Source organism: Amphiura filiformis, chromosome 1 (assembly GCF_039555335.1).
Source record: "Amphiura filiformis chromosome 1, Afil_fr2py, whole genome shotgun sequence".
In the NCBI taxonomy this organism is placed as follows: domain Eukaryota; kingdom Metazoa; phylum Echinodermata; class Ophiuroidea; order Amphilepidida; family Amphiuridae; genus Amphiura; species Amphiura filiformis.
In genome coordinates, this window is record NC_092628.1 from 50241186 (window position 1) to 50266057 (window position 24872).

Genomic DNA, 24872 nt, shown 5'->3' on the forward strand with positions numbered 1-24872 from the left:
GATTTGAAATGACCGCCATTTATGACTGTTTGATATTTATTGCCAGCAATGTGGAAAAAGAGACACATGTAGAAACGAAAAAAGCTACCATTTTGTTGAAGGAGCAAAGTTCAACAAACCATAACCCTGCTTCTGGATATCGTTTGAAGTCAAATGATATACCATTTTAAAGCTTATGATGTATATTTTCTAAACACAAAATAAAACAAAATTGACCGGGGGAGGAATTTACTGCTCATTCGCCGTGTACGGTCACATATTACATAGGGATTCAGTGCCAGGGACCTGAAAATCAAGCTTGTCTTATCAGGTTTTTTGTATTATCAGAGCTTCTATTAATGAGTTTCCACTGTATGATGATTAATTTTTTTCAGTGGGTATTTTTGCACAAAATTGATATGAAGCAATTTAACTGCCCTAGAAAAATGTTCACATCTACTTAGTTTGGTTCTAGAATTTGAGATGTTGGTATGATATGTATGTACATTTCTGTGTTAATATGTATATAGCTGCAATACTACGACAATTGTAGTGGCATGTTACAATAATTAACTCACTTTCTGAATAGTCTAGAATAGCCATCCCAAATCTTATGATTCGTCAAAGAGAGGATCTATTTTTAGTAAATGTGGCTCACCGCATTTGCATACTGTAGTGTTTTAACTTCTTTATTCGGTTTAGCATGATCTGTGTTGTGTAACTTAATTCAGCAACTTCAGTTTTGCTTTTCTGTAATTTTATTCACAGAAAGGGTCCATCTTACATGTCCCATGGCCAGTAGCTGATAAGGTAGATGAAGTCCTTCTAAGGGCATCAGAATACTTGGAAACCTCAGCTCATGAGTTCAGACTGAGACTGAAGAATGTCAAGAACCCATCTGGCAAAGGAAAGGTTAGTGTTTTGCTAAACATCTGATAAAATATCTGAACTGTATTAGGCCAGTATTATTTGTTTTGATAAAATTGGAACTGATTATCTAAGCCATATTGGGAGAGGAGGATAATTAGATTCCCTTGATTATGAAAAGAACAAGCAACCAAACTCCAGGTTTAATTTTAGTGACATGAACATTCAGTTCATAAAGAATCTTTTGCCCTTGACAAACTTGAATTCCATGTTGTTTAGTTTAGAATTTAGTTTGAATCAATTTGGTTCCTGACTTTTGCACAATTCTAAATATTCTTGATTTTGAGAAATGAATGAAGCTTTTTGCCCCTCAAATAGTTGGAACATATTCAATCTCTTATGAAAACAATTTCCATTATGTGTGAGTGCTCAAGTAATTTGTCTAATTGTGTTTATTTACAGAAAGCAGTGGCTCCAAGTATCCCAACACATGGTACCATTTACATTGCTAAGACATACCCTCCATGGCAGAGTGCTGTACTTTCAACCATGAAGAAAGCTTATGAGGTGAACCATATTCAAATAAGATATATTGTAATTGTTGCAATATTAAAAAATTCCCAAATAAGAAATCAGTATTTTATTATGGTGTCATCAAAGAATATGACTGTCATCTTTAGTGTTGTACATATGTATGGCCATCAACATTTGATTATGCCTGTAATTCCATCATTTAGGTACTTTACAAGTCTTTCATGTAATATATAATCATTGTGGCTGTGATGGGGTGATGGATTTTCATTCATTATTACCTAGATACACATACATTGTGCTCTAATCATATTATTCTATCATAATTATCTAAAAAGGTCAGACATACATGATAACCACCACCTTTTGCAATGGGACATTTGTAGGTTGGTCACTGCAGTTCACATGACATTTCTCAATCACCTCCTAATGACCAGATCTGTTATTGTATAAATTAATAAACTATTCTGAATCATCACCCATCACTTTCAAGTGTTGCACTATATATATCGAATTTAAATTCAGCTTTAATGAAAGATATGCAGTTCCAGCCAGAGGTGTCTAGCATCATGTAACGTTTTGCTCCTTTCTGTAACTCACCTTTGTAGAGTAAAGGTGGACAATTCCCAGAGAACAAGGAGCTTCTTGGACAACTCAAGACCATAGATGTATTGAAGAAATTCATGAAGAAAGTCATGCCATTTGTTCAACATGTGAAGGTAAGAATATGTATGAATTTTGAGGAATCAAATGCTATTATCAACTTTGTTTTATATGAAGGACTTTCCACCTATGATATAAGTACCAACTTGTTTTTGTGGTGATGGAATGCTATGGTATACTTAGAGTGTGATTTCAAATTCTTGATTTTGATAATTCTCCTACAAAGCAGAAGGAAAGTCAAATCAGGATGAGATGAGGATCGAACTAAGACTTTGGGCAAAATATTATGATGCGTACACATTATGCCAAACATCCTTCTCCGTGTAATTAAATGCTATGTTCATTACACCCAAATTTTGAAATGTGCTAGATGTTTGCTTCAACATCATGTTGCCTTGGGTAGATGTTTGCTTCAACATCATGTTGCCTTGGGTGAGAAAGGGGTCATAGGATAGTATCAGACTAATGAAATAACAAATAATAAAAACAGTTCATCGGATTACTGGTTAATTTGACTGCATTATACATGAGGCAACATTTGTTTACATTTGGTACTCCCTCTCAGGTGCGGGGGGTGCACCCCCCCAAATTTGCCAAAGTGTACAAAAAGTGTGATTGGTTGTGATTTTGTCTTAATTCAGGAGAATGTAGCCAAGAAGGGACCCAGAGCTATGGATCTTACTGTAGACTTTGTTGAGAAAGATGTCCTGGAGAGCAACTTAACATACTTGACAAATACTCTCGAGGTAAGAGCAGATAGTTATTATACAGACAGTAACCATTATCCAACCTATAATTAAGTGGCAAGACTTACAATGTTGTGGATTGATATAGAATGTCATGCACACAATTGGGCACAGCACTTACGCTAAGTTCGCTCTGCATAATGTGTGACCGGCACAGGCTTATGAGAAAGTTGGCGTTTTATTGATGACACATCAGCAACAAAAGCTGAATAATATTTGTCACTTCTAGGTTGAATGTGTGTGCACCAATAGCTGCATTCCTATTAATTTCTTCAATTTAACCAACAGCCAGTTTTGATAGATTATTATTTTGCAAAATCTAAGGTACATGTAAGGTCAGAAAAAATACTGATTATCTCAGAGGAAATCTGGTTAGGAACTTGCCATGAATGTTGATACTTGTCCAATGGCTTGGGGCTTGTGCATTAGATACATCAGCATTACACATGCATTGATTTGCCTACAATTTGATTTGTCAACAGGTTTGAACCTATAAATTGGTATCCTCATAAAGAATGATTAGGTTACTCTGTTTGTGCTTTACATTTTAACTCAATAAATGTGTTTTCTTTTGTGTCCTCAGATGGAAGGTTTAGATTTGAAGTTCAGTTCAGAAGCAACTGACAAGATTCAAGAGGAATGCTGTCCTGGAAAGCCATTCACTGTATTCAGAACAGAGGTAAGACACCAAAGTAGAGGTGATCTCATCTTAGCCCCGAATACATACATACCCACCCGAAAACCAATAAAACACACCAGTCTAAATAATTCTTGTTTTGTTCATTAAAGTTACACATGTTTTAATCATGGTATAGGTGCGGCCACACACGCAAGCTAACTCGCGCTCTACATCATATAATATCTAATATACAATACAATTATTATTATTATAATTATTAAAATTAACATTATTCTTATTATTAACGTTGACATTATGCATTATCATTGACATTGTTGAAATTCTGGCGCATAAACTGTTAAATAATGTACTCACTTTAACAAATCCTTTTGCCTGACATAATTGCTGCAAGTGCGCATATTTAAAAAAATTAATAAATGAATTAAACAAATCGTGAATTTTTGATATTCAAACTATTAAATACTTTCCACTTTCCACTGCTGATTCATATTCATAAACGAAAACCATCATGGTTTTTGATCATTTCGTGATCGAATAACTGCGATTCAACGCATATCAACTGACACTGAAGTGGAACTGTCCAAGGACATAAAACACGAAACGGGTTATATTAACCACGAGTTTATCATGAAGATAATGACCTTAATCTACCATTAACTACACAAATAAATAATAACTTTATCACATATACATTGGAAATCAATAAATGGCTGACTTCGTGATCCAAGAGTATCCTTTTGACAAATGTATACACTTAGAAATATAGGAACGAGAAAAATGATTGAAAAGAACAATAGCCGAAATTGGTGGAATGAAATATTCAGATTTGCAATCATCAAAAGATGCGAATGAAAATGGCATCATAATACATGCAATGAAACCAATGGCAAAAACTCAAAACGACCTTGGGATAGGCGAAAACAGAGAGAAAACCTGAACAAATCAGGGAAAATACTCTGGAAATTCCTATCCGGCCCCCGATGGCGACCAAGCGGTAACAGAACGACAAACATTTTTGGAATGCTCCAAGGTCAATCACTAATTTAGAAAATTCAAAATTAAATTATTATTAAAATCTAATTATTACAAAATATGAACTGCATGATATACATGTATATATATGTATTATAGGACCCCGGAAAAAAATTAATCGTGTGGCGTGGTGACCGCGAATGACTGATACACCCAAATTACCCCAACACAAAGACTCTCGCATCACTACCCCATTTGCATAACACTAACTGATCGATCTCACACTTACGAAGAGATAACAATTCCCTTCTAAACACGTAACAAAGTGAATTTATCAATCTCATCTTAGCCCCGAATACATACATACCCACCCGAAAACCAATAAAACACACCAGTCTAAATAATTCTTGTTTTGTTCATTAAAGTTACACATGTTTTAATCATGGTATAGGTGCGCCACACAGGCAAGCTATCTCATGAGCAAAAAAGTTCGGAAAGGGGTGTTAAAACGGGATAGATTTACCAAAAATTAGCAGATTTACGCCTAAAATTTAACGATCATGAAATATGACACTTAAAGCTTCATCGCACGTGACACAGATAATTTACTTGACATTGAGTCCTTAATGTACATGTCCTTGGATATCGAAGATTTCCATCCTCCTTGCCTAGTAATACATCTTTCGCTTACAGAACCCGTAGAGGCGGCTTCGGTTGCGCCCCCTGCTCTTAAACTATGAGTACCCAGAGTGGTAGGATCACTGACGTAAGGAGATAAACCAGCTAAAATCAACTCTCTCGCAGTAGTATATGAAATCGCTTTTGTTGTGGGTTTCAAACCTTGACGTTTTGAACGACGAAATCCGCAAACTACCGGATGTGACGACTTATCTGCGATTCCCAACATTTCGATGAAACGCTCCGCCATAGCAACTGGGCAAGTAGGATTGCCTGATCTGGCAATATAAACTGAATGCCCTTGCCTTAATTGGTCATTTTTCCTCTTTGGTATAAATATAGACATATGATCGGATAAAAATGTAATATCACGTACACGTAAAGATATAATCTCTTCACATCTTAGCATGCCGGCAAAAGACACGAGACATATAAATAGTAAACGAAGATCAAACAATGAGGCATTCGAATCGCCTTTATCGGCTACCAATTTTGCTAGAACCTCTAGAAGATATAGGCTCTTTTGGTGATTTACATTTTGCAAGCTGACGCCTACTTCCTTCCACGATCAATTTAACAAAATTATCATCTGTGGAAGATGGTACACCTGCCAAATTGTGTGCCCACCTTATGCTGTAAACAGCCGTATCAATTGGAGCTACAGAAGATGCCGAAGCCTTTAAATGCTCAATATATAGAGCTAACTCAGTAGCTTTGACGGGAAAAACTTGCAGATTAAACTGAAGTGCGAAAGACTTCCACCGCTTCCAGCCTCCGCGATATTTGTCCGTAGTAGACCCGGCTTTTGAAGCCAACGCAGTATCTTGAAGAGACGAAACTAAACCAGAGAGATATTCGTTGTTGCTAATGTTAGTATCAGATGAAAACTCGCTCCAAACTCCACTGTCCAGTACATCTGAAAAATTAAATGAGGTGGCCGTGAGTAAAAACGAAATATTGCAATAGAAACTGCGGTAACATCTTATTGCAAAATACGAAAGAATTGACAAATTCTGGTACAAATGTTTTTTGATTCAAAATACATGATCAGGATCATATGCGAAGAATTGACAAAACATCTTAATTAAGTCAAAAAGCTCTGAATTTGATATCATTGACATATAAATTACATACTCCTCATGAAATTGGTTTATTTATCTTCTGTCGCTCGTGGACTATAAAGCTGACATTAATTTACGATTTACATGCTCTTTCTCTTAATATAAATTGATAATGATGATTATATAATCAAGGACTGGTGAACTGTCAAAAAATATTTCGATTACTGCATAGTCTTTCATAGACTGGAACAAATAATCTCTCATGGACTATGTAAAAAATCCATCATGGATTGCAACAGCTCTTTATTACATCGTTTATCAAATTAATTCATGTCATTGATAAGTCTCTCATGGACTGATTCTTTAGTCTCTCAAGGACTGTGAACAATACAAAATCACTCATGGATACGATTTACACGCTCTTTCTCTCAATATAAATTGATAATGATGATTATATAATCAAGGACTGGTGAACTGTCAAAAAATCGAAATCGAACCTCATGGCAATCAAGTTGAACGGCAAAGCGTTTTCAAATAAACGCTTTCCTTTTTGTAAGCAATGCACTGCCTCGACCTGGCTTACACAAATCTTGCAAATTTGGTAAAATCACGTGAGTCACCAAATATTTCTTCAAAGAACCCAATTTTGGTGAAAGGACGGGCCAAAATGGTGCAGATGGCCATTCTGGAACTATAACAGTTCCATATGCTTTGCATTTCATCATGTGCTTCACTGCATTCAAAATCATAGAAACGGGAGGGCAGACCCAATTGTTCTCGTGAACCCAATTCTGCGTAAAACAGTCAGCCGCTACACAACCAGGATTCCAATATCTTGAATTGAAACGAGGGATTTGGCGCGTTGTAATATGATGCAAATCTATCAATGGTGTGTGGACCAAATTGATTGTCCAAAATGCGAAAACACTGCGATTCAAAGACCAATCATCCGGATCAATGATCCTACTTAACTCGTCTCCTCGCGTCTTGAGATCACGCGGGAGCCATTCAGGCTCAATAATGATGTCAAACTGTAGACAACAATTGAACACATTGATACTTAAATCGTGTAAATTGGGGTTTGTACTACCCACGGAAATAATACGACAAGCGTTCTGGCTATCGGTAAACCACTTCAACTTTTTACCCGATAGTTTTGGTCCTAATGAGCGGAGTACATACAAAATGGCTCTGAGTTCACGACTTGTTGAACTTTCACGACTTTCGCCTCGGACCATAATCCCGAACACACTGAATCGACCAGCTGAACTGAAAACCCCCAAAACCCGAATCACTTGCGCCGGAATACACTGCGGCTGTTGCACAAAAAATGGGTTTTATAGGCTGACCATTCACGCGTGCTATATTTTTGTACCAAAATTGTAATTCTCTGATAGCACCTTCAGAAAGAAAAACCTTACTTGACCATGAATTGCGAGTTTCGATCAATCTGTACAAATGTCTAGAAAACAATCTTGTCAAACGACCGATAGCGCCGGATGCAGAGATAATAAAACCTGCGATACGGGCAATGTCTCGAACGGGAATAAATTGTGAACGCTTATTCAGACAATCGGCAATGGCATTTTGTGTTTTTGCCAACTTGTTACCGGGCAAACTGAACTGCATAGAGATGGTATCGATCAATAAACTCAACCATACACCTGATTGTTTAGGTACAAAATCACTTTTTGACACACTTACTTTAAGACCAGATAAAGCTAGGTCTTTTTGCACGATATGGCTTGCCGCAAGAGCTGTAATCTTGTCGGCGTGACCTGAGATGCCGTCGTCAATATATAAAATAGAACAATGCCCCATGGAACGCCATCTTGTAACCAAAGGTCGGAGCGTTTTCATGAAACAATGACTAGCTGTGTTTAACCCGAACGGGAGAACGGAAAACGATAATAACGGACACGATTGCCATACATCCAACTAAAACCCAAAAACTTTTGGTGGGGCTCAAAAATATCAATATGATGGTACCCGCTTTCAAGATCAAAGGTGAAAAAATAAAAATCTTTAGAAAACATGTCGGCCAAAGTAGAGATACCTTCATACTTGAATTTGGACACGAATGGTTTACGTGTCTCAAGTCCAAAACCAATCTGAGTTTTTTGCCCTCAGAAACTGTGAGGGGGTTTACAACGAAAGGGGGTGAATCGTGCTCTTTAATACTACCTGCCTCTAACAACTTTGAAATGGCCTCGGTGACGAAATCCGGATGATCCAAACTTGATCGATTATTCTTGAGATACGCTGGTGGCGGGAGACTTATGAATGGAATTACATAACCCTTATTAAGGATATCAATGACAAACAATGGAGGATTAAAATTATCGAACCAGTATTGTTTACAGCGGCGCAAACGGCCTGCAACTCCAGAGAATTGAATTTAATTTCGCTTCATACTCATAATTCTTTTTCGATTTCAAGCTCGTCAAAAAATACATGTACTTATCTTATTACTATGCTTTATTTCCTCCCTGCCATTGCTGGCCCGTGCTTCCGCCAGATCTTTGAAGACATTGGTATTGTTTATACCTTCTGCCAAAACTTCTTTAGCCTTTTGAAATTTGCCTCCATCGATGCTTATGGTTGCCTCTTCTAGTTTCTCCTTCACTTGTTCATTGTGCTGATACTGATGCTGGCACCCCTGTTTCTTAAACTGTACAGGATTCAGTCTAGCTTTTTTCACAACGGAAGTCAATTGGAAAGCCGACTCTTCCGTGATCTCCCTATTTAATTTGGATAGTTTGGTATCAAGGAGAGCCGATATCTGATTAATATCCAAGTTCCCAGTTGGGGGAAGTGGGACACCAGCACTGCCTTGGTCCGAAATAGAGCTATCTTCTTCCATTGAAGAAATATTGAAAGTGTTATATCAAATTTCAAATGGAAAATGTATGGAGAACCGAATGAATGAAATGAATCGTGTGGCGTGGTGACCGCGAATGACTGATACACCCAAATTACCCCAACACAAAAACTTCTCGCATCACTACCCCATTTGCATAACACTAAACTGATCGATCTCACACTTACGAAGAGATAACAATTCCCTTCTAAACACGTAACGAAGTGAATTTATCATACCAACCGGGGGGAACGGGTGACAAGTTGCCCCCATCCCCTGGTTTGAATCCAGGGGACAAAACTGACCAAAAGTTGTAATGGGCATCATGTGCCTGGATTTAGGCCATGGTTGTCCTCATTCAACCCCATTTAGCATTAAAATGGCAAATTGGCTTGGTTTCACCCGGTATGCCCCTGCACCCTAGTTGCCATAAAGAATAATATTTATTTGTGAAAATCTGTCTAGGTTGTGGAGAAGTATAAAGGCAAACAAAAGAGAGATGTCAGCTGTGAGTGGAAGATAGATTCAGAGTATTAAGAAGTTTGCATTGGTAATGCTATCAACTGGCTTTGCAGCAAAATAAATGCCAATGTGACCATCCACCAGAAATGTCCTGAAAAGTCAGCATTTTTCACTTCTTGAGATATTTGGCAAACTCTTCTCAAAATAATTTTATCTGTGATATATATCACAGTTAACTGAAACAAGATGCCTTTTTGTTTTGGACCAATTTGGAAAGCATTCTTTACTGTGTTTTTTCTTTTTCTGAATTTGTGCAACTTTCGCAAACGCAATGTGAGAGTTTAGTTTCTGTGCATCGTATGGTAACGACAACTCAAATGTTGCCATGTTTGTTCAATTCAGTTGAGCATACACAGCATTCAGTGTGATGATACTCATGATAATCACCTCAATACTAAACATTAAACGTTTCATGCTTGTTTTGTTTTTGCAGCCTTCAGTAGCAGTGAAGCTAGTGAACCCTCAGCCACATAGCTGTCATTTCTCTATCACAGTGCCTGTCATGGAAGGAGATTCAGTCAATAGAATAGTATCAAGGATCATGAAACAAGACAGAAATATCAAAGGTAAGGCACAGATAGCTCAAATAGTTGACATACACAATGTACAAGAAATAGGAAGACAGGTGTCAAATTGAAAAAGTAATACCTCACTCCTGAATATGCTTTTATTTTGTCCTCAAAATGTTACAGAATTAGTCCAGTGAATGGAAATGCCAGGTTCAATTCCTGAATGATCAGATCCATGTGAGATTTCTTGCATTGCATGGTTAGAGCGAACATTCACCAATGATTACATACGCCTTGATTGTGATCTCTGTACTTGAGATTTTCAAAGACCAATTCCACACTACCAAGGAAACTCATATCAATCCTTCCCATTATTACAATTTCAGTTTGAGAATACGTTTTTGCAGCAAACATTAAAAATATCATGTCAGATGTGCTTCTTTTGCAAGAAAGAAACATTTTAAGGAACTTTGGAAATGAAATGTTTCAATGAATTTGGTGCTTGGTGAACCAATCTATTAATTTCAAGATTCCAGAGCTTCTGCCGGTGTTGTTGATCATCAATAAAATACTGGATATATGTGAGATTTTCTTTGCAACTCCCCTCCCCCTATGCATACATAGAGTACATTTGATGCAGAGTTATTGTATAGACATTATATTAAATACATTTTGACAACATTCGCTTAATAACGAACATAACCATAATAACAACTGATGACTAAACAAATTGTGTATTAGAACCAGCTGTTGGGAATCGGTTAAAGTACTATCACCAGACACTATCAGTCTTTCGATAAATCAGAAAATCAACATCAACGATCCTCTGGATGAGCAAATCGCTGAATAGGCCTTTAAGCTTACCTTTAAACATGTGTCTTTGTCTTGTTTCTTCTCAGGTGACAACAGAGTTGAAATTATGCGATACACAGATCCTGACTTAGGTCCACGTAAACTGCCCAAATTTGATAAACCACTGGAAGGAAAGACGGGTATCTCAACAAAAGCAACCTTCAGTATAGAACCAGAAACAAAGAAGGTCACAGTGTCAGATAATGGAACAACTATTGATATAAGAGGGATATTGGTTTATATAGTTAATTGAAGATATTAGGAATATTGAAGATACAGTGTGTCTGTAAAAGATATTGCTGGTGTTCACCTGCATATTGCCAATATAAGTTCATTTGTATTGTTTACTTTTTTTTCTGCATGATATCAAGTGGGTCAAAACAGCATGGTCATGTCACTGGGTGAACGCTTGTGGTGATTTTTACTACAAACTGTATTCTCTTATAATGTAGTATTTTATTTTTTCTCTCTCTAAAACCAAGATCAGGGTCTATGAAATTTTAATTATGTTGAGGCTATAATGCAATGATATTACATACTGATAATGTTCAATGCTATTTCTCATGCTTGTAAAAGGTGCTTTTGTATTAAAAAAAAAGTCAAATTCTGTTTACCTTATTCTCTAGGCATGATACCTCATCATATTAGTGTTTGCCTCGATTCATGACTACCCATTACTAAAAATGTTTTTAAAATGTGATAAATGTGTTATAAACATTGTTGGTTTGGTCAAAATGTTTTATAACATTTAAATGTTGGGTTATAGAAAGGTCATGATAATGTTTTTAATATGAAAAACTATACAACAACATTTCAAAAATATTGCCATTGTTAAGTAATTTTAGGCAAACATGATTGCAAAATATTTTGTCAACCCTTAAATAACATTGTGTTAGAACGTTTTGCTGCAAGCTTTTAAAAATATTTTCTGAATCTTATTAAAATGTTTCATTCCCTTTATATAACCCGACATGTAACTATTTTAACGTTTTTGTGTTTGCTGGGTAGTCCATATTGTGATTGATAGTTTGTACACTTGAAGAATAACAAGAATGTAAGGTTTCGGGTCATCAAGAAAATTGAATCATGTTTCAAGAAATGTGTCATAAGAAAACAAAATTATGATTGCCCCCTGCCCCCCCCCCCTTGATTAATCATTGAATTGTATAAACTGCTCCTTTGTATTTTGTCAAACAATGAGAACGGCATAATAATCACATTATTGGTTATGCATAGGGTTTTTTATACAATTTTTTATTAATTCAGGTCACTCACATCTGGATTAGGCTACTATACATTTGTAAAATATAGTATTTTTCCCACTGGGAAAATCAAAACATGATATTAGTTTGAATTGGATAAATTATTTTGTAATTTATCTCATTAAAATAATACAAAGGTTTTTGTAATTTATTCCATTTTCCACAAGAGGGTAATCAAGCAAATTTGAATCCACAATAGAGTTGTCAATCAAACTCAGATTTAAAGCCCTTAAAACCCCTGCAAAAGTGTTAAAAAAATTAAAATTGTGTCTTAATTACCTAGAAGTGAAGGTGGATAAGTCATTAAAATCATCATTAGGTATTTTAGAGTGAAAAATTTGTCAAAAGAAAAAAAAAATCATTATTGACAAAGTTGAAGCCGAATTCAAAAACATAACTAATTTCTGTAAAGTAGAGAAATGACAGATCCCTGTTAAATGTCATCTTTGTCTTTATACATGGCTTTCGGCTGTACATCTATGACACTAACAAACATGCAAATATCTGAATTTTCATGATTTTTATAATCCTGTGGATGAGCAAATCACTGAATAGGCCTTTAAAGAGTCTAGCCTTGTGTGTTAGGCAATGGTAGATCCACCTTACTGGAGGCAAAAATTCAACTTACTAACGCTAGAAAAAGCCTGAAATCAACTTGAAAACAGAATTGGCATCTTTAAACTGGAGTGTTACTAAACTTTGGCACAATGCATTGCACTCTAAAAGCACAAGTATGCAATTAAAGTTTGACAGGCACATGGCAAAATAATCTGGAGGTACAGTACTCTATTTTGCCCTCCATAAGTGACACCAAGATAATACTTTCAACCCAAAAATTATGTCGGCCCTCGATGTCCAGTTAATGAATGGTGTTAACACTCAGTGGTAATGTTACATTATTTTTGTAAATGTATGAATCAAACAACAAGACTATTTAACACTCTTTATTTCTTCGATGTAGCCGTTCAATTGCTCCAGATAATACTACTGGAAAGTAAAAGAATCCATAATTGAAAGAATTATGATACTAATAAAAGTAGTAAAAAGATATTTGTGTGTCGTGTGAACACTGTTTATTGTTGTCATTGACTGGAACGTTTTGACATTACAGTCAGCCAGCCGTATTTACCTTCTGGCATCTGATAAGTTTTGTTTTAGACAGATATTTGCTTCTCGGGACCACCTATTTTAGAAAGGTAATGTTACTGGCCCTCCATTAGCATTGAGCACTTTGTGATACGAGTGGCAAAGTTATCAAATTTCAAACCTTTTTCTCTGGATTTCATTCACTGAAAATGATACTAAAAATGATTAAATAAATTGTTCATTACTGTCATCTTTTTTGAACAAAGATTTCTTTTTCAATGTTGATCTTAAGTTTGTTTTGTTTTGCTTCTCAAGACAATCAGTTTGAAGAATATGTTTACTGGCCCCCAGTCAGCATTGGCCAATTTAAGTTTTGCCGTCCCAGAGTTCATACAGAAGTCAAAACTCAAAAATATTGTTGACATTGCCAAATAAGGATCCGAAAAAGGTATACTTTTTTTACGACATGGCATAACTGGGCATTAACAGCAGAGACAAAAAAATCATTTAAAAGCTGCTGATGAGGAAGCACCCAGAAAGTGATTAACCTCCCTGCTGACATGGTTTGATCTTGGGACTTCCACTGCTAGGTCATGGGATCTCACAGACCGTTGCAACTTGGGGTCAAGGACATGGATGTGTGGCATCAGGTGACATAGCAACTCCTTGTAGAAAATATGATAGAAGAGGGTGGCTGCTCCAACTGCCCTGCGGTGGCTCGATGGCTGAATACGATGATCTTCATACTCATTCGTTGGCAGACCAATGATACGCTTAGTGCTATTTTGGATGGAGTCAAGGTGAGGTTGGGGTTGCACCAATTCAAGCACTGCTACAGTGCTGCTAGCATATTCCATTTTTGATAATCGTATCATGGCCTTGTATATGGCTTTTTGTGCAGATAGAATATAAGGTGAAGCTCTTTTGAGGATTCCCAGTCGCTGACAGACTGTCTTAGACATTTTGGTGACTACTTAGTTCTAGGACAAGTTATTATTCAATGTAAGACCTAAAAGGTTCACGCTGTCAGCTTCTTCATAAGTAACACCGAAAAAATGAAGTGGTTGATGGTTGCCATCATCATCTATCCGGCCTTTGAGATGGTAGTGGTTTTACATTTGGCAGCACCAAAGAGGACATTCCATGTCTTAGCCCATGTCTCTATCTTGGCTATATCCCGATTGAGAGATGCAGCATCAGGAAGTCTATCCTCAGTGGATTTGATGAAGGACGTAATGGTGGCGTCATCTGCTTACAAGATGGACTGGTTCTTCAGATCTTGTGAGATGTGTCAATGAAGATGATAAACAGGATGGGGCCTAGTATGGAGCTTTGAGGTACCCCAGCATTGATTCTTTTCAATCCAGACTCTCTCCCAATCAGGATGACCTTCAGTGATCTATGAGATATGAAGAGTACCTGAGAACCCTAGTGCAGAAAGTTTTTCAAGCAGACCAAGGTGCCACACACGGTCAAAAGCTCTGCTGATGTCAAGGCAGACGACCCCTGCTTCTCCTCTGTTGTTGAGTGAGTTGGCAAGACATTGAGACCCATAATGTCAAAGCATCTGATGTAGAGCGCCCAGCCCTGAAACCAAACTGCAGAGGGGAGATCAGATTATGTTGATCCAGGTGTTTCCACATTTTCTTGCTGACAAGCTTCTCCATCACTTTTGACATAATACAGAGCAGAGAGATGGGCCTGTAGTTTCCAGGTGTGTGTTTATCACCCTTGTAGCATTGGATGACATGCGCACATTGCCACTGGGTTGGCATGTAACCTTTGTTAAAACACAACTGAAAGAGGCGAGCAAGTGGAGTAGCAAGTTCAGGAGCCGCCATCTTCAGGACAAGAGCAGGGACGTCATCAGGGCCAGAAGCATTGTTGATATCTAGCTTCAGCAACTCCAGAACACGACCTTCGAGCAGCTGCAGGAAGTCCTAGCGTCCAGCTCTGAGACACTTTTGTTGTTGTCTTCTTCAGGGATGGTAGATTTTTCACAGAAAACATGAAACCTTGTCTCCTGAAGATTTTGGTATTTCTGGTATTTCACCCTTTCCACTCTTCCCAGCTAGTCTTACGTGTTGTCCGCCACCAGCCCTTTGACCCTGTTTTCAGTTCAGTTGTCATCTTTTCTCGCACCCGGATTTTATGGGAGGATAAAGCCTTTCGGGAAATAGAGGTTTAGGTGTTTCGTGCCTGATTGTAGTAAAGGCGAGACTCAGTGAGTCAGGTGTCGCTTTAACTCAGGTTTTAACTTTTTTATTTCCTAGAAACATGCAGATTATGCACATATATTGCGCAGTGAGCGTCAATCTGTCATGCTATAATCATGGTAAAGAGCCCAACAGGGATGTAAGTTTTCAGGATTAATCCTGAATTCAAGATTTTTTTATCCTCCTTTCCCCCGAATGAGGTGTCAAAATAAGCAGAACAAAATTTTCCATCTGCCGACCACTGTATCTTGCTTCTTGTAATTTAGTTTAATCATTTTGATACTTCATGTTCGCAGTATAATGTAATTATGCATAGCTCGCAAACGCAAAATTGGAATCAATTGAGATTTTGGGCACATTGTGTCGATATATCGATCCCTACTGAAAACATGTTGAAATCGTAAAATGCATTCTGATGAGAAAAGCAACATCTTTTTAGCGATTGTAGTGCCTCGAGAGTACTTACTACACACACTACACAAACATTTGAACATTGAAGAAATTTCCTGTCGATTTTATATGACGTACTGGATGGAAATGCTCTTTGTTGAAACAAGTAAGATTAGTGTAATAAATGGGATGGGAGGTTGGGAAATCATGCGTCTATTCCAATGCTTTAATACAATGGCGGAAAGACGGAATTCCGTTTCAAGAAGCTTTTGTCCACAAAATATCCAATGCCTTTACAATGTTTCAGGAAAATGGTGGTGGGCAAATGATTCATGGATGCTTCGGGTGGAAGAAAATACCTGCCTTAGAAGACAAATGTCCTTCAAGGTCTGGAGGACTCAGAAGAAACAAAGGATCTCATAAGGCACCGGTTGACCTTGAATCGCACAAAAAGTATCGTCTTGTGTGTTCGATCGGCGGTGAAAACTTGAAACGAAAGAGACGTTGAACTGAGGTGCCATATATTGCACTTGGTGCGTTTCATTGTATGCAGTGTAATGGGGGCAAGGTAGGATCTTAAAAAATAAAGTTAAATCCTTCCCAAGCCTTTTCGGCCTATTGGGCAGAGCCTATCTCCGTTTCATAACCCTAGGCCACATGTCTGCAAGCAGAAAAGCTACAGCAGGGGCTTAGTCCATTGGTAGCCATGTGTTTAACTTTCCCTACTCCATTCTTTCAATGCCGAACGCCTAGCAAGAAGGCAGTAAGTACCATTTTAAAGCCTTTGGTATGGCCCGGCCGGGATTCGAACCCGCGACCTCCCGATCGTGAGGCGGACGCTCTAACCACTCGGGCCACCACGCCTTGCTTATTGTATCATGTTAGGCATTCTTGATCGAATACCACTTTATTTTGCGTAGAATATAGCGGCGCAAAACAAATCAGTACATTATTGGGGAGTGTTTTTTTTTAAATACTAGCAGAATCTCCTCTTTCCACTGATACACTAGTGTTTGGGACAGTTTGCCCCCTGACTAGTGGATTCATTATAGTTCGTACAAAAGTGCCACAAACATGAGTTTACTTCATTTTGACACGGCCTGTATAAACATCAAGACACATAGATAGATTGCTAGTTACTTTAAGCATGGGCTCTCAGCCTCTCAAAGACACATAGCTGCAGTGATCGATAATTTATTTGGCTTTTTTAGATTTTTACCTCAAAAGTTTCAAGTTATATTTCGCAGAGGTAGCGTGAACTGACAAAACATTCTACCATTGTGGAAAGAGTAGACACGACTGAAATGTTCACTTCAGCGAAGTAAAAACATCAAATAGTTTACACCTCCGGGTATGAGGAATGCATTCTACTGTTATTAAGTAAATAAATTTTCACAACAAATTGAGATGTTTCATTCATCCATTTAAGTACAAAGTGCTAAAGATTACCCTTCAAAATACACAATGTAAGACAAAGAAATATTGCTAGTGCTTAACCAAATCGCCTTTGGTTATTAGAAAGTACAGCCAAAGTATGAAAATGATGATCGATTTTTACGTATTTTTCATGTGTACATAAGTTGCCCATAGCTGTAAATCAATCTCGATTCGCCAGCTATATATGCATAGTCCGAAGAAATTAAGATTTAACTTGGAAATAATTTGTGATCATGGTGGTAGCGTTATTATTATATTGACTTTTCCTGGTAAATTTAATCTTCACTAAAGAATGCAGATATATTTTGTAAAAAGCAGTTTGTCATGAATCCTCCAAGGTAACTTACAAAGAAAAGAAAAAAAGACGGAAATAGCTCAAATATCAAGAAGGTCATAATAACACTTGAGAAAATGGATTGAATTCTTAGCTATGAAACATGATGCATTGCAATCACATGTATTTAACACAAGTGATTTTTGTCCAATAACTGACGATTGATTTCAAGGTACATGCAAGATAACAAAGCAAATATTGTCATGATAACCTGATAGTAACATATACAAATGACAAGTCGGAAACTTAGACCATTACAAAGAAATTGAAGGACCGATTGAATGGATGTTGCACACAACTGTTGCATCGGGTGTTAAAATGTCATGACGAAACCACTTTCCAAACACTGCGTTGTACGGTGATATCCCCCTGTCATCACTGATCAGCAACGCCGCTTATGTTTTGCTGGTCACTGCATAGCACAACTGCCCAGCCTGTCTCCCGAGTGATTTTCTGGACCCCTCCTGATGGGAAACCAATGCAAATACCCTGACACCATCAAGAGTGATATTGACCTACACCATCAGAGATTCAACAACTGATGAAAAACAGAAGACTTTGGGCCCAGCATACTTCTGATGCTTCCTCCATTCTATCCACGGGCGACTGATGATAATGAACATTCGGGAATCCTTTAACCATGCCTTTCGTTCCCGTTTCTAACACGTTTTTTTTTCATGGCACTTTTGAACCTTAATTACGTAAAATGAATTTCTTGAGGTCCTACCAAATATCATTGCTAATTATTATGTTGAAATAATATGTATGAATAACAATGGGATCGAATTGCAGCACTCGCGTTGTAATAAAAGTACGAATGTACTTTTATGCTACCTTCATTTCGATGTCAGATTTTGTCTACAGGTATGAGATATAAACAAGAGACATTTTTGTGTGACAAAACCAAGTGAAATTTTACTCACTACAATATTTCGTCCTTCACGTCGGAGGACTTCATCAGGTATGACTGATATGGTCATCTGATCCACTTTCCCGGGAGATGGGTTTCCGGTTAGGCTTAGACTCTTTGCAGTCTTCAAAAGCTGATCATATACGTGGCTAAGGAAATATGTGCCCTCCTCTCTGTTTAAGGTCTTGCTCCCCTTCTTCTAATCTCCATGGCTTCTCGAACTTCTCTAGACTTCTTGTTGTGCTCCCGCCCAAGGATCTTTGAATCATCCCAATTGATAACGTGGTTGGCCCGGGCAACATGATCAGAAATTGCTGATTTGGTCTGTTCTTTTTCTGATAACGTGCGTTCAGAGCGAGTGTACTTTTTGTTAGTGGCCTTATTGACTTCAGCTTTGTGTTCTGACATCCTGGTTCCAAACATGCGAGATGTTTCACCGACATAGGACTGATCGCAGTTTTGGCATCCAATTTCATAGATACAATTGCCTGTTTTTTCTTTCTCGTGTTTGTCCTTCGGGTGTACTAAGATACGCCTGAGAGTTTGGTGAGGTTTCATGGCCGTATCTACCTTATGTTTCTTGAAAATTCTTTGAATGCGCTCCGACACGCCATTAACATATATGGGATAACCACCATGCCTTTGCTTTTCTCATCAGTGGTCTTACTTTTTGGATTGGTTTTCCAGCGTTTTGGATTTTGTTTTGCATTTGATCTTTTACTTTGTCCATCGTCCATTTCGGGTAGCCACACTTTTTAAGGGCTGTGCGAATATGCTCTTCTTCTTTGATCTTATCACTTGTTTCTGTGACGACAGAGTTCATACGATCAAAAAGGGTTCTGATAACTCCCATTTTTGATGGAGAGGATGCTCTGAATTGAAATCAAGATACTGATCAGTATGGGTGGGTTTTCTGTACACAAGGAGTTTTATGGAGCCGTACGGAGAAATTGAATCATATCAGCAGGAGTCCTTGACACTTTGGCACCATTCATAGATCATCTTCATCATGGTTCTGGACTATGTTATGCGCCATGCATTGCAAAACATACATGATGAAACATGGATTTTAACTGAACCTAGGAAAAGCAGACGCTATCCAGCCACCCGCCTCCATGATCTCGATTTCGCCGATGACATCGCTCTCCTTGCTATACATCGATCAGCAAAGCCGAAGTACTGTTGCAGAGTGACATCAATGGCGTGCCACTGGAAAATGTCTTTGAATTCAAATTTCTGGGACAATGTGTTCCAGATTGTATTCATGACTTCAGATATAGGAAAGCCCAGGCATGAAACGCTGCAATAGATTGCAAAAGATCCGGAAGTCCGACCTCAAAAGATCAATGAAAATTAGACTCTTTAAGGGCCTGTGTTAGAAGCATTTGTTGTATGAGTCGGAAACTTAGACCATTACAAAGAAATTGAAGGACCGATTGAATGGATGTTGCACACAACTGTTGCATCGGGTGTTAAAATGTCATGACGAAACCACTTTCCAAACACTGCGTTGTACGGTGATATCCCCCTGTCATCACTGATCAGCAACGCCGCTTATGTTTTGCTGGTCACTGCATAGCACAACTGCCCAGCCTGTCTCCCGAGTGATTTTCTGGACCCCTCCTCATGGGAAACCAATGCAAATACCCTGACACCATCAAGAGTGATATTGACCTACACCATCAGAGATTCAACAACTGATGAAAAACAGAAGACTTTGGGCCCAGCATACTTCTGATGCTTCCTCCATTCTATCCACGGGCGACTGATGATAATGAACATTCGGGAATCCTTTAACCATGCCTTTCGTTCCCGTTTCTAACACGTTTTTTTTTCATTTTTTTTTTGAACCTTAATTACGTAAAATGAATTTCTTGAGGTCCTACCAAATATCATTGCTAATTATTATGTTGAAATAATATGTATGAATAACAATGGGATCCGAATTGCAGCACTCGCGTTGTAATAAAAGTACGAATGTACTTTTATGCTACCTTCATTTCGATGTCAGATTTTGTCTACAGGTATGAGATATAAACAAGAGACATTTTTGTGTGACAAAACCAAGTGAAATTTTACTCACTACAATATTTCGTCCTTCACGTCGGAGGACTTCATCAGGTATGACTGATATGGTCATCTGATCCACTTTCCCGGGAGATGGGTTTCCGGTTAGGCTTAGACTCTTTTGCAGTCTTCAAAAGCTGATCATATACGTGGCTAAGGAAATATGTGCCCTCCTCTCTGTTTAAGGTCTTGCTCCCCTTCTTCTAATCTCCATGGCTTCTCGAACTTCTCTAGACTTCTTGTTGTGCTCCCGCCCAAGGATCTTTGAATCATCCCAATTGATAACGTGGTTGGCCCGGGCAACATGATCAGAAATTGCTGATTTGGTCTGTTCTTTTTCTGATAACGTGCGTTCAGAGCGAGTGTACTTTTTGTTAGTGGCCTTATTGACTTCAGCTTTGTGTTCTGACATCCTGGTTCCAAACATGCGAGATGTTTCACCGACATAGGACTGATCGCAGTTTTGGCATCCAATTTCATAGATACAATTGCCTGTTTTTTCTTTCTCGTGTTTGTCCTTCGGGTGTACTAAGATACGCCTGAGAGTTTGGTGAGGTTTCATGGCCGTATCTACCTTATGTTTCTTGAAAATTCTTTGAATGCGCTCCGACACGCCATTAACATATATGGGATAACCACCATGCCTTTGCTTTTCTCATCAGTGGTCTTACTTTTTGGATTGGTTTTCCAGCGTTTTGCATTTTGTTTTGCATTTGATCTTTTACTTTGTCCATCGTCCATTTCGGGTAGCCACACTTTTTAAGGGCTGTGCGAATATGCTCTTCTTCTTTGATCTTATCACTTGTTTCTGTGACGACAGAGTTCATACGATCAAAAAGGGTTCTGATAACTCCCATTTTTTGATGGAGAGGATGCTCTGAATTGAAATCAAGATACTGATCAGTATGGGTGGGTTTTCTGTACACAAGGAGTTTTATGGAGCCGTCCGGTTTTCTGATAATAAGTGTGTCCAAGAAAGGAATTTTTCCATCTTTCTCTTTTTCGAAAGTAAATTTAATACTGTCTGTTGGGTCTATTGTATTGAGATGGTCCGTTAGATTTTGCAATTGACCGTTGTTGATTATTTCAAGAACATCGTCGACATATCGGCGCCAGAGCCGCGGCTTACAATCTATAGGCGCGGAAACCCATCTCCCGGGAAAGTGGATCAGATGACCGTATCAGTCATACCTGATGAAGTCCTCCGACGTGAAGGACGAAATATTGTAGTGAGTAAAATTTCACTTGGTTTTGTCACACAAAAATGTCTCTTGTTTATTTAACCAACAAACCTGATGAACTTATTCAATGGTATCAGATATAGCTTTGACGTCTGCCATGCCATTTGTTCGCTTCATTAGCATGTCCGCTTGTTCCAACAATGCAACTGAATTTTGATGATATTTTGTGAGTTCTGCATGGTTTAGTAAATAACTGCTAATACTCCCTTTAAGCTGCACGTATTGTGTTATAATACCGACCCTCTCCTTTTGGGAATGAATGAACTTTCTATTCGTCCTCATTCTCAAACTCCGTATTTAGAATTAGGTAGTTTGAACCTCAAGGAGTTTTACTCAATTATCCGATTATGTATAACTTTCCATTTTCCTGGGCTCCGTATGAAAAGTGACATATTCTGTGATAGAGTGTTATGTGCGCTTGTGGTTCTGCGGAGGTTCTGTATGGGAATTGGGATGGAAAGGGTGTGTGGGGTCTGTACATATTAGGCCAAAAAGGTTTGCTTGTCTTCGTCCTCGTCCGATCGACCGACCGTCTCGGCAGTCCCGACCGTATAACCTTTTTTTTTACAATTTTCCCAAAAATGTCATGAACTTTTCGTTTTAAAAACTGAAGATTTAAAAGATAGGCAAATGTTGTAAAAAAACCATTTCCTGCATGTTTCCCCTGTCCAGTCTGGCTGAGGGTTTCAATATTTCGTATTATCATTCTCAGCGTCTACACGAGTAAAACATTGTTAAAAATACAGTATTTCAAGTTTGCCAGATACGTGCACATACACGTTTCAAATAAAGTAGCGTGTTATGAAGTTGAAGGGTGTATAGCTAGTAGTTAGTGATTTAGCAGACACATAGACGCACTGTATTGTAATTATGTAAAATATCCATCAGTTCTTTTCTTAGTATTAAAGAATCCACAGTTGATACAATGTCTAGTCTACAATCATATTAATGAGAAGCATGTTCTCCTTCCAACACCCAAACTCCAATTGATCTCTCTCTCTCTCATTCTCCTCCTCTGGCCACATCCAAACATCACACCACTCCTCACACCTGTTCCTCTCACTCACCCTAATCCTCCATTCATGGTCAAGCTAACTTTCTACCAATCACAGGCTCCCACACTTCCTTCCTGTTGACCACCTGTCTCTCATGCTGGTCACATGCAAACGACATTGAACATTTCCACAATGGTCAGCAATTTTGTAATTTCGCAACTTATACACTAATTTCACAATCTCACATACACACATTAATAATAGTAATACAGCTTCATGACATGCCCCTTCTTTTAAAAGAGACTGTGTCAGTCTCAAACAAAATTATTTAAAAGTTCATAGTTGTTCAGCAAATGTTCATTAAAAATCATTCACTTAAAAGTTTGAAACAAAAGTCCTTTTGTTAAAATGAGCTAATGTTCAAGTATATAATAATCGAATAAGCACTCATGTTATCCACAGCTGAACTCGCGAAATGTAGAAGTTCAAACATCAATATCACATTGTCATAATATCATTTATACGCTGAAGTTCAAAAATGCTGTCCCAAATAAGTCATATTATTCAGGCCATTTTGCGATATCCATTAGGATATTAACTTTATGAAGTCACAGCTTCATTGTTGTGGTTTCATCCACCATGTCTGCATATTAGGAAATTTCATACCATCAAAGGTAGAACAGCATGTTCTTGTAGCTAACATGTACAAATGACACTATATTCTTCCAGCCAGTTCCATACAACTGACAAGCAAGGAAACGATGGTGCAAAACCATGTGCAACCGACATGTTCCACCTTATATAAAGTTTATCAGTTCAAGTTCATCTGCATCACTTGTGGTAGTTGCCTGACATACTGGTATTCAGCAGCGTAGAATATCACAAGTAGAAATTCACAAGTTCCTCGTAAAGAGTTGCTGACTTCAAATAAAACACATTGGTTAGTCGCGATGAGTGCATAATAGGAATAAACATTAGCAAAAATTTTGCCCGGTATTCAGGCTGTGTTGGCTTGCTTTACTCTATTTACAATCATTATAATGGCATGCATAACTAATTCTACTGAGATACAAGTAAAAATTACAAAAAAATGAAAACAACTTTTGTATGCTGTAAGCATTAATTTTGTTTGTTTGTTTAGACTCTGCTAAGGGCATCAGCATTTCCATTGATATTGCCCTTTCTATACATAATTTGAAACTCATAGGGCTGCAGGGCCAGAAACCATCTCATGAGGCGGTTATTTGACGATTTGAATCTGTCTAGCCACTGCAGGGACTTATGGTCAGTCATGACAATGAATTGCCTCCCAAACAAATAATACTGCAGTTTGTTTATGGCCCACACTATGGCCAGGCATTCTTTTTCAGCCACAGAGTAGTTTTCTCCCTTGGGAGCATCTTTCTGCTCAAGTAGACAATGGGGTGTTCTGAGTCACCATGAAATTGTGTTAAGACAGCTCCCAAGCCAAATTGGGATGCGTCAGTTTGCAGGTAAAATACCTTCTCAAAATCGGGGACCCGCAAAATGGGTTCACTAATAAGACAATCTTTGAGTTTGTCAAATGCCTCCTGACATGCCTCTGACCATATCACAGTATTGGACATACTTTTACGTGTCAAGTTAGTAAGAGGGTAGGCAATTGTAGCATAATTGGGGACAAATTTCCTATAGTACCCAGTGAGTCCCAAAAATGCCCGCACTTGTTTCTTGGTCATGGGAATAGGTAGATCCTTGACTGCCTGAATTTTGTCCTGTTTTGGGGACACTTGACCATCACCAATTATATGTCCTAGATAGGATACGTGAGTTCGCCCAAATTTACACTTTTTCGGTTTGACCGTGAGGCCAGCACCCTCAAGTCGGTCAAGTATAGTCTGAACATGAGTCAGGTGGTCTTGCCATGTGTCTGAAAATATACATATATCGTCAATATAGGCTTTCGCAAATTGTTCACAACCTTGTAGGACCTTATCCATGAGGCGTTGGAAGGTGCTACTGCTATTTTGTAAACCAAAAGGAAGAACTTTGTAACAAAACTGGCCGAAAGAGCA

The 24872-nt window shown here is 38.1% G+C and overlaps 2 protein-coding genes across 4 annotated transcripts in view; both read left to right on the forward strand.

The window, feature by feature from the left end:
• LOC140148359 (leucine--tRNA ligase, cytoplasmic-like) overlaps positions 1–12361 on the forward strand; it is a 70540-nt gene extending 58179 nt beyond the window's left edge. For all 3 annotated transcript variants that reach the window (XM_072170288.1, XM_072170295.1, XM_072170301.1), the window contains exons 17-23: positions 748–891; positions 1309–1413; positions 1986–2096; positions 2682–2786; positions 3370–3465; positions 9953–10085; positions 10928–12361. In XM_072170288.1, coding sequence (XP_072026389.1) covers positions 748–891; positions 1309–1413; positions 1986–2096; positions 2682–2786; positions 3370–3465; positions 9953–10085; positions 10928–11133 — 900 coding nt within the window. In that variant the 3' untranslated portion in view covers positions 11134–12361. The remainder of the gene's footprint in view (positions 1–747; positions 892–1308; positions 1414–1985; positions 2097–2681; positions 2787–3369; positions 3466–9952; positions 10086–10927) is intronic.
• Positions 1–24872, forward strand: part of LOC140148402 (aspartate dehydrogenase domain-containing protein-like) — a 316009-nt gene that overhangs the window by 44019 nt on the left and 247118 nt on the right. The window lies entirely within an intron of this gene.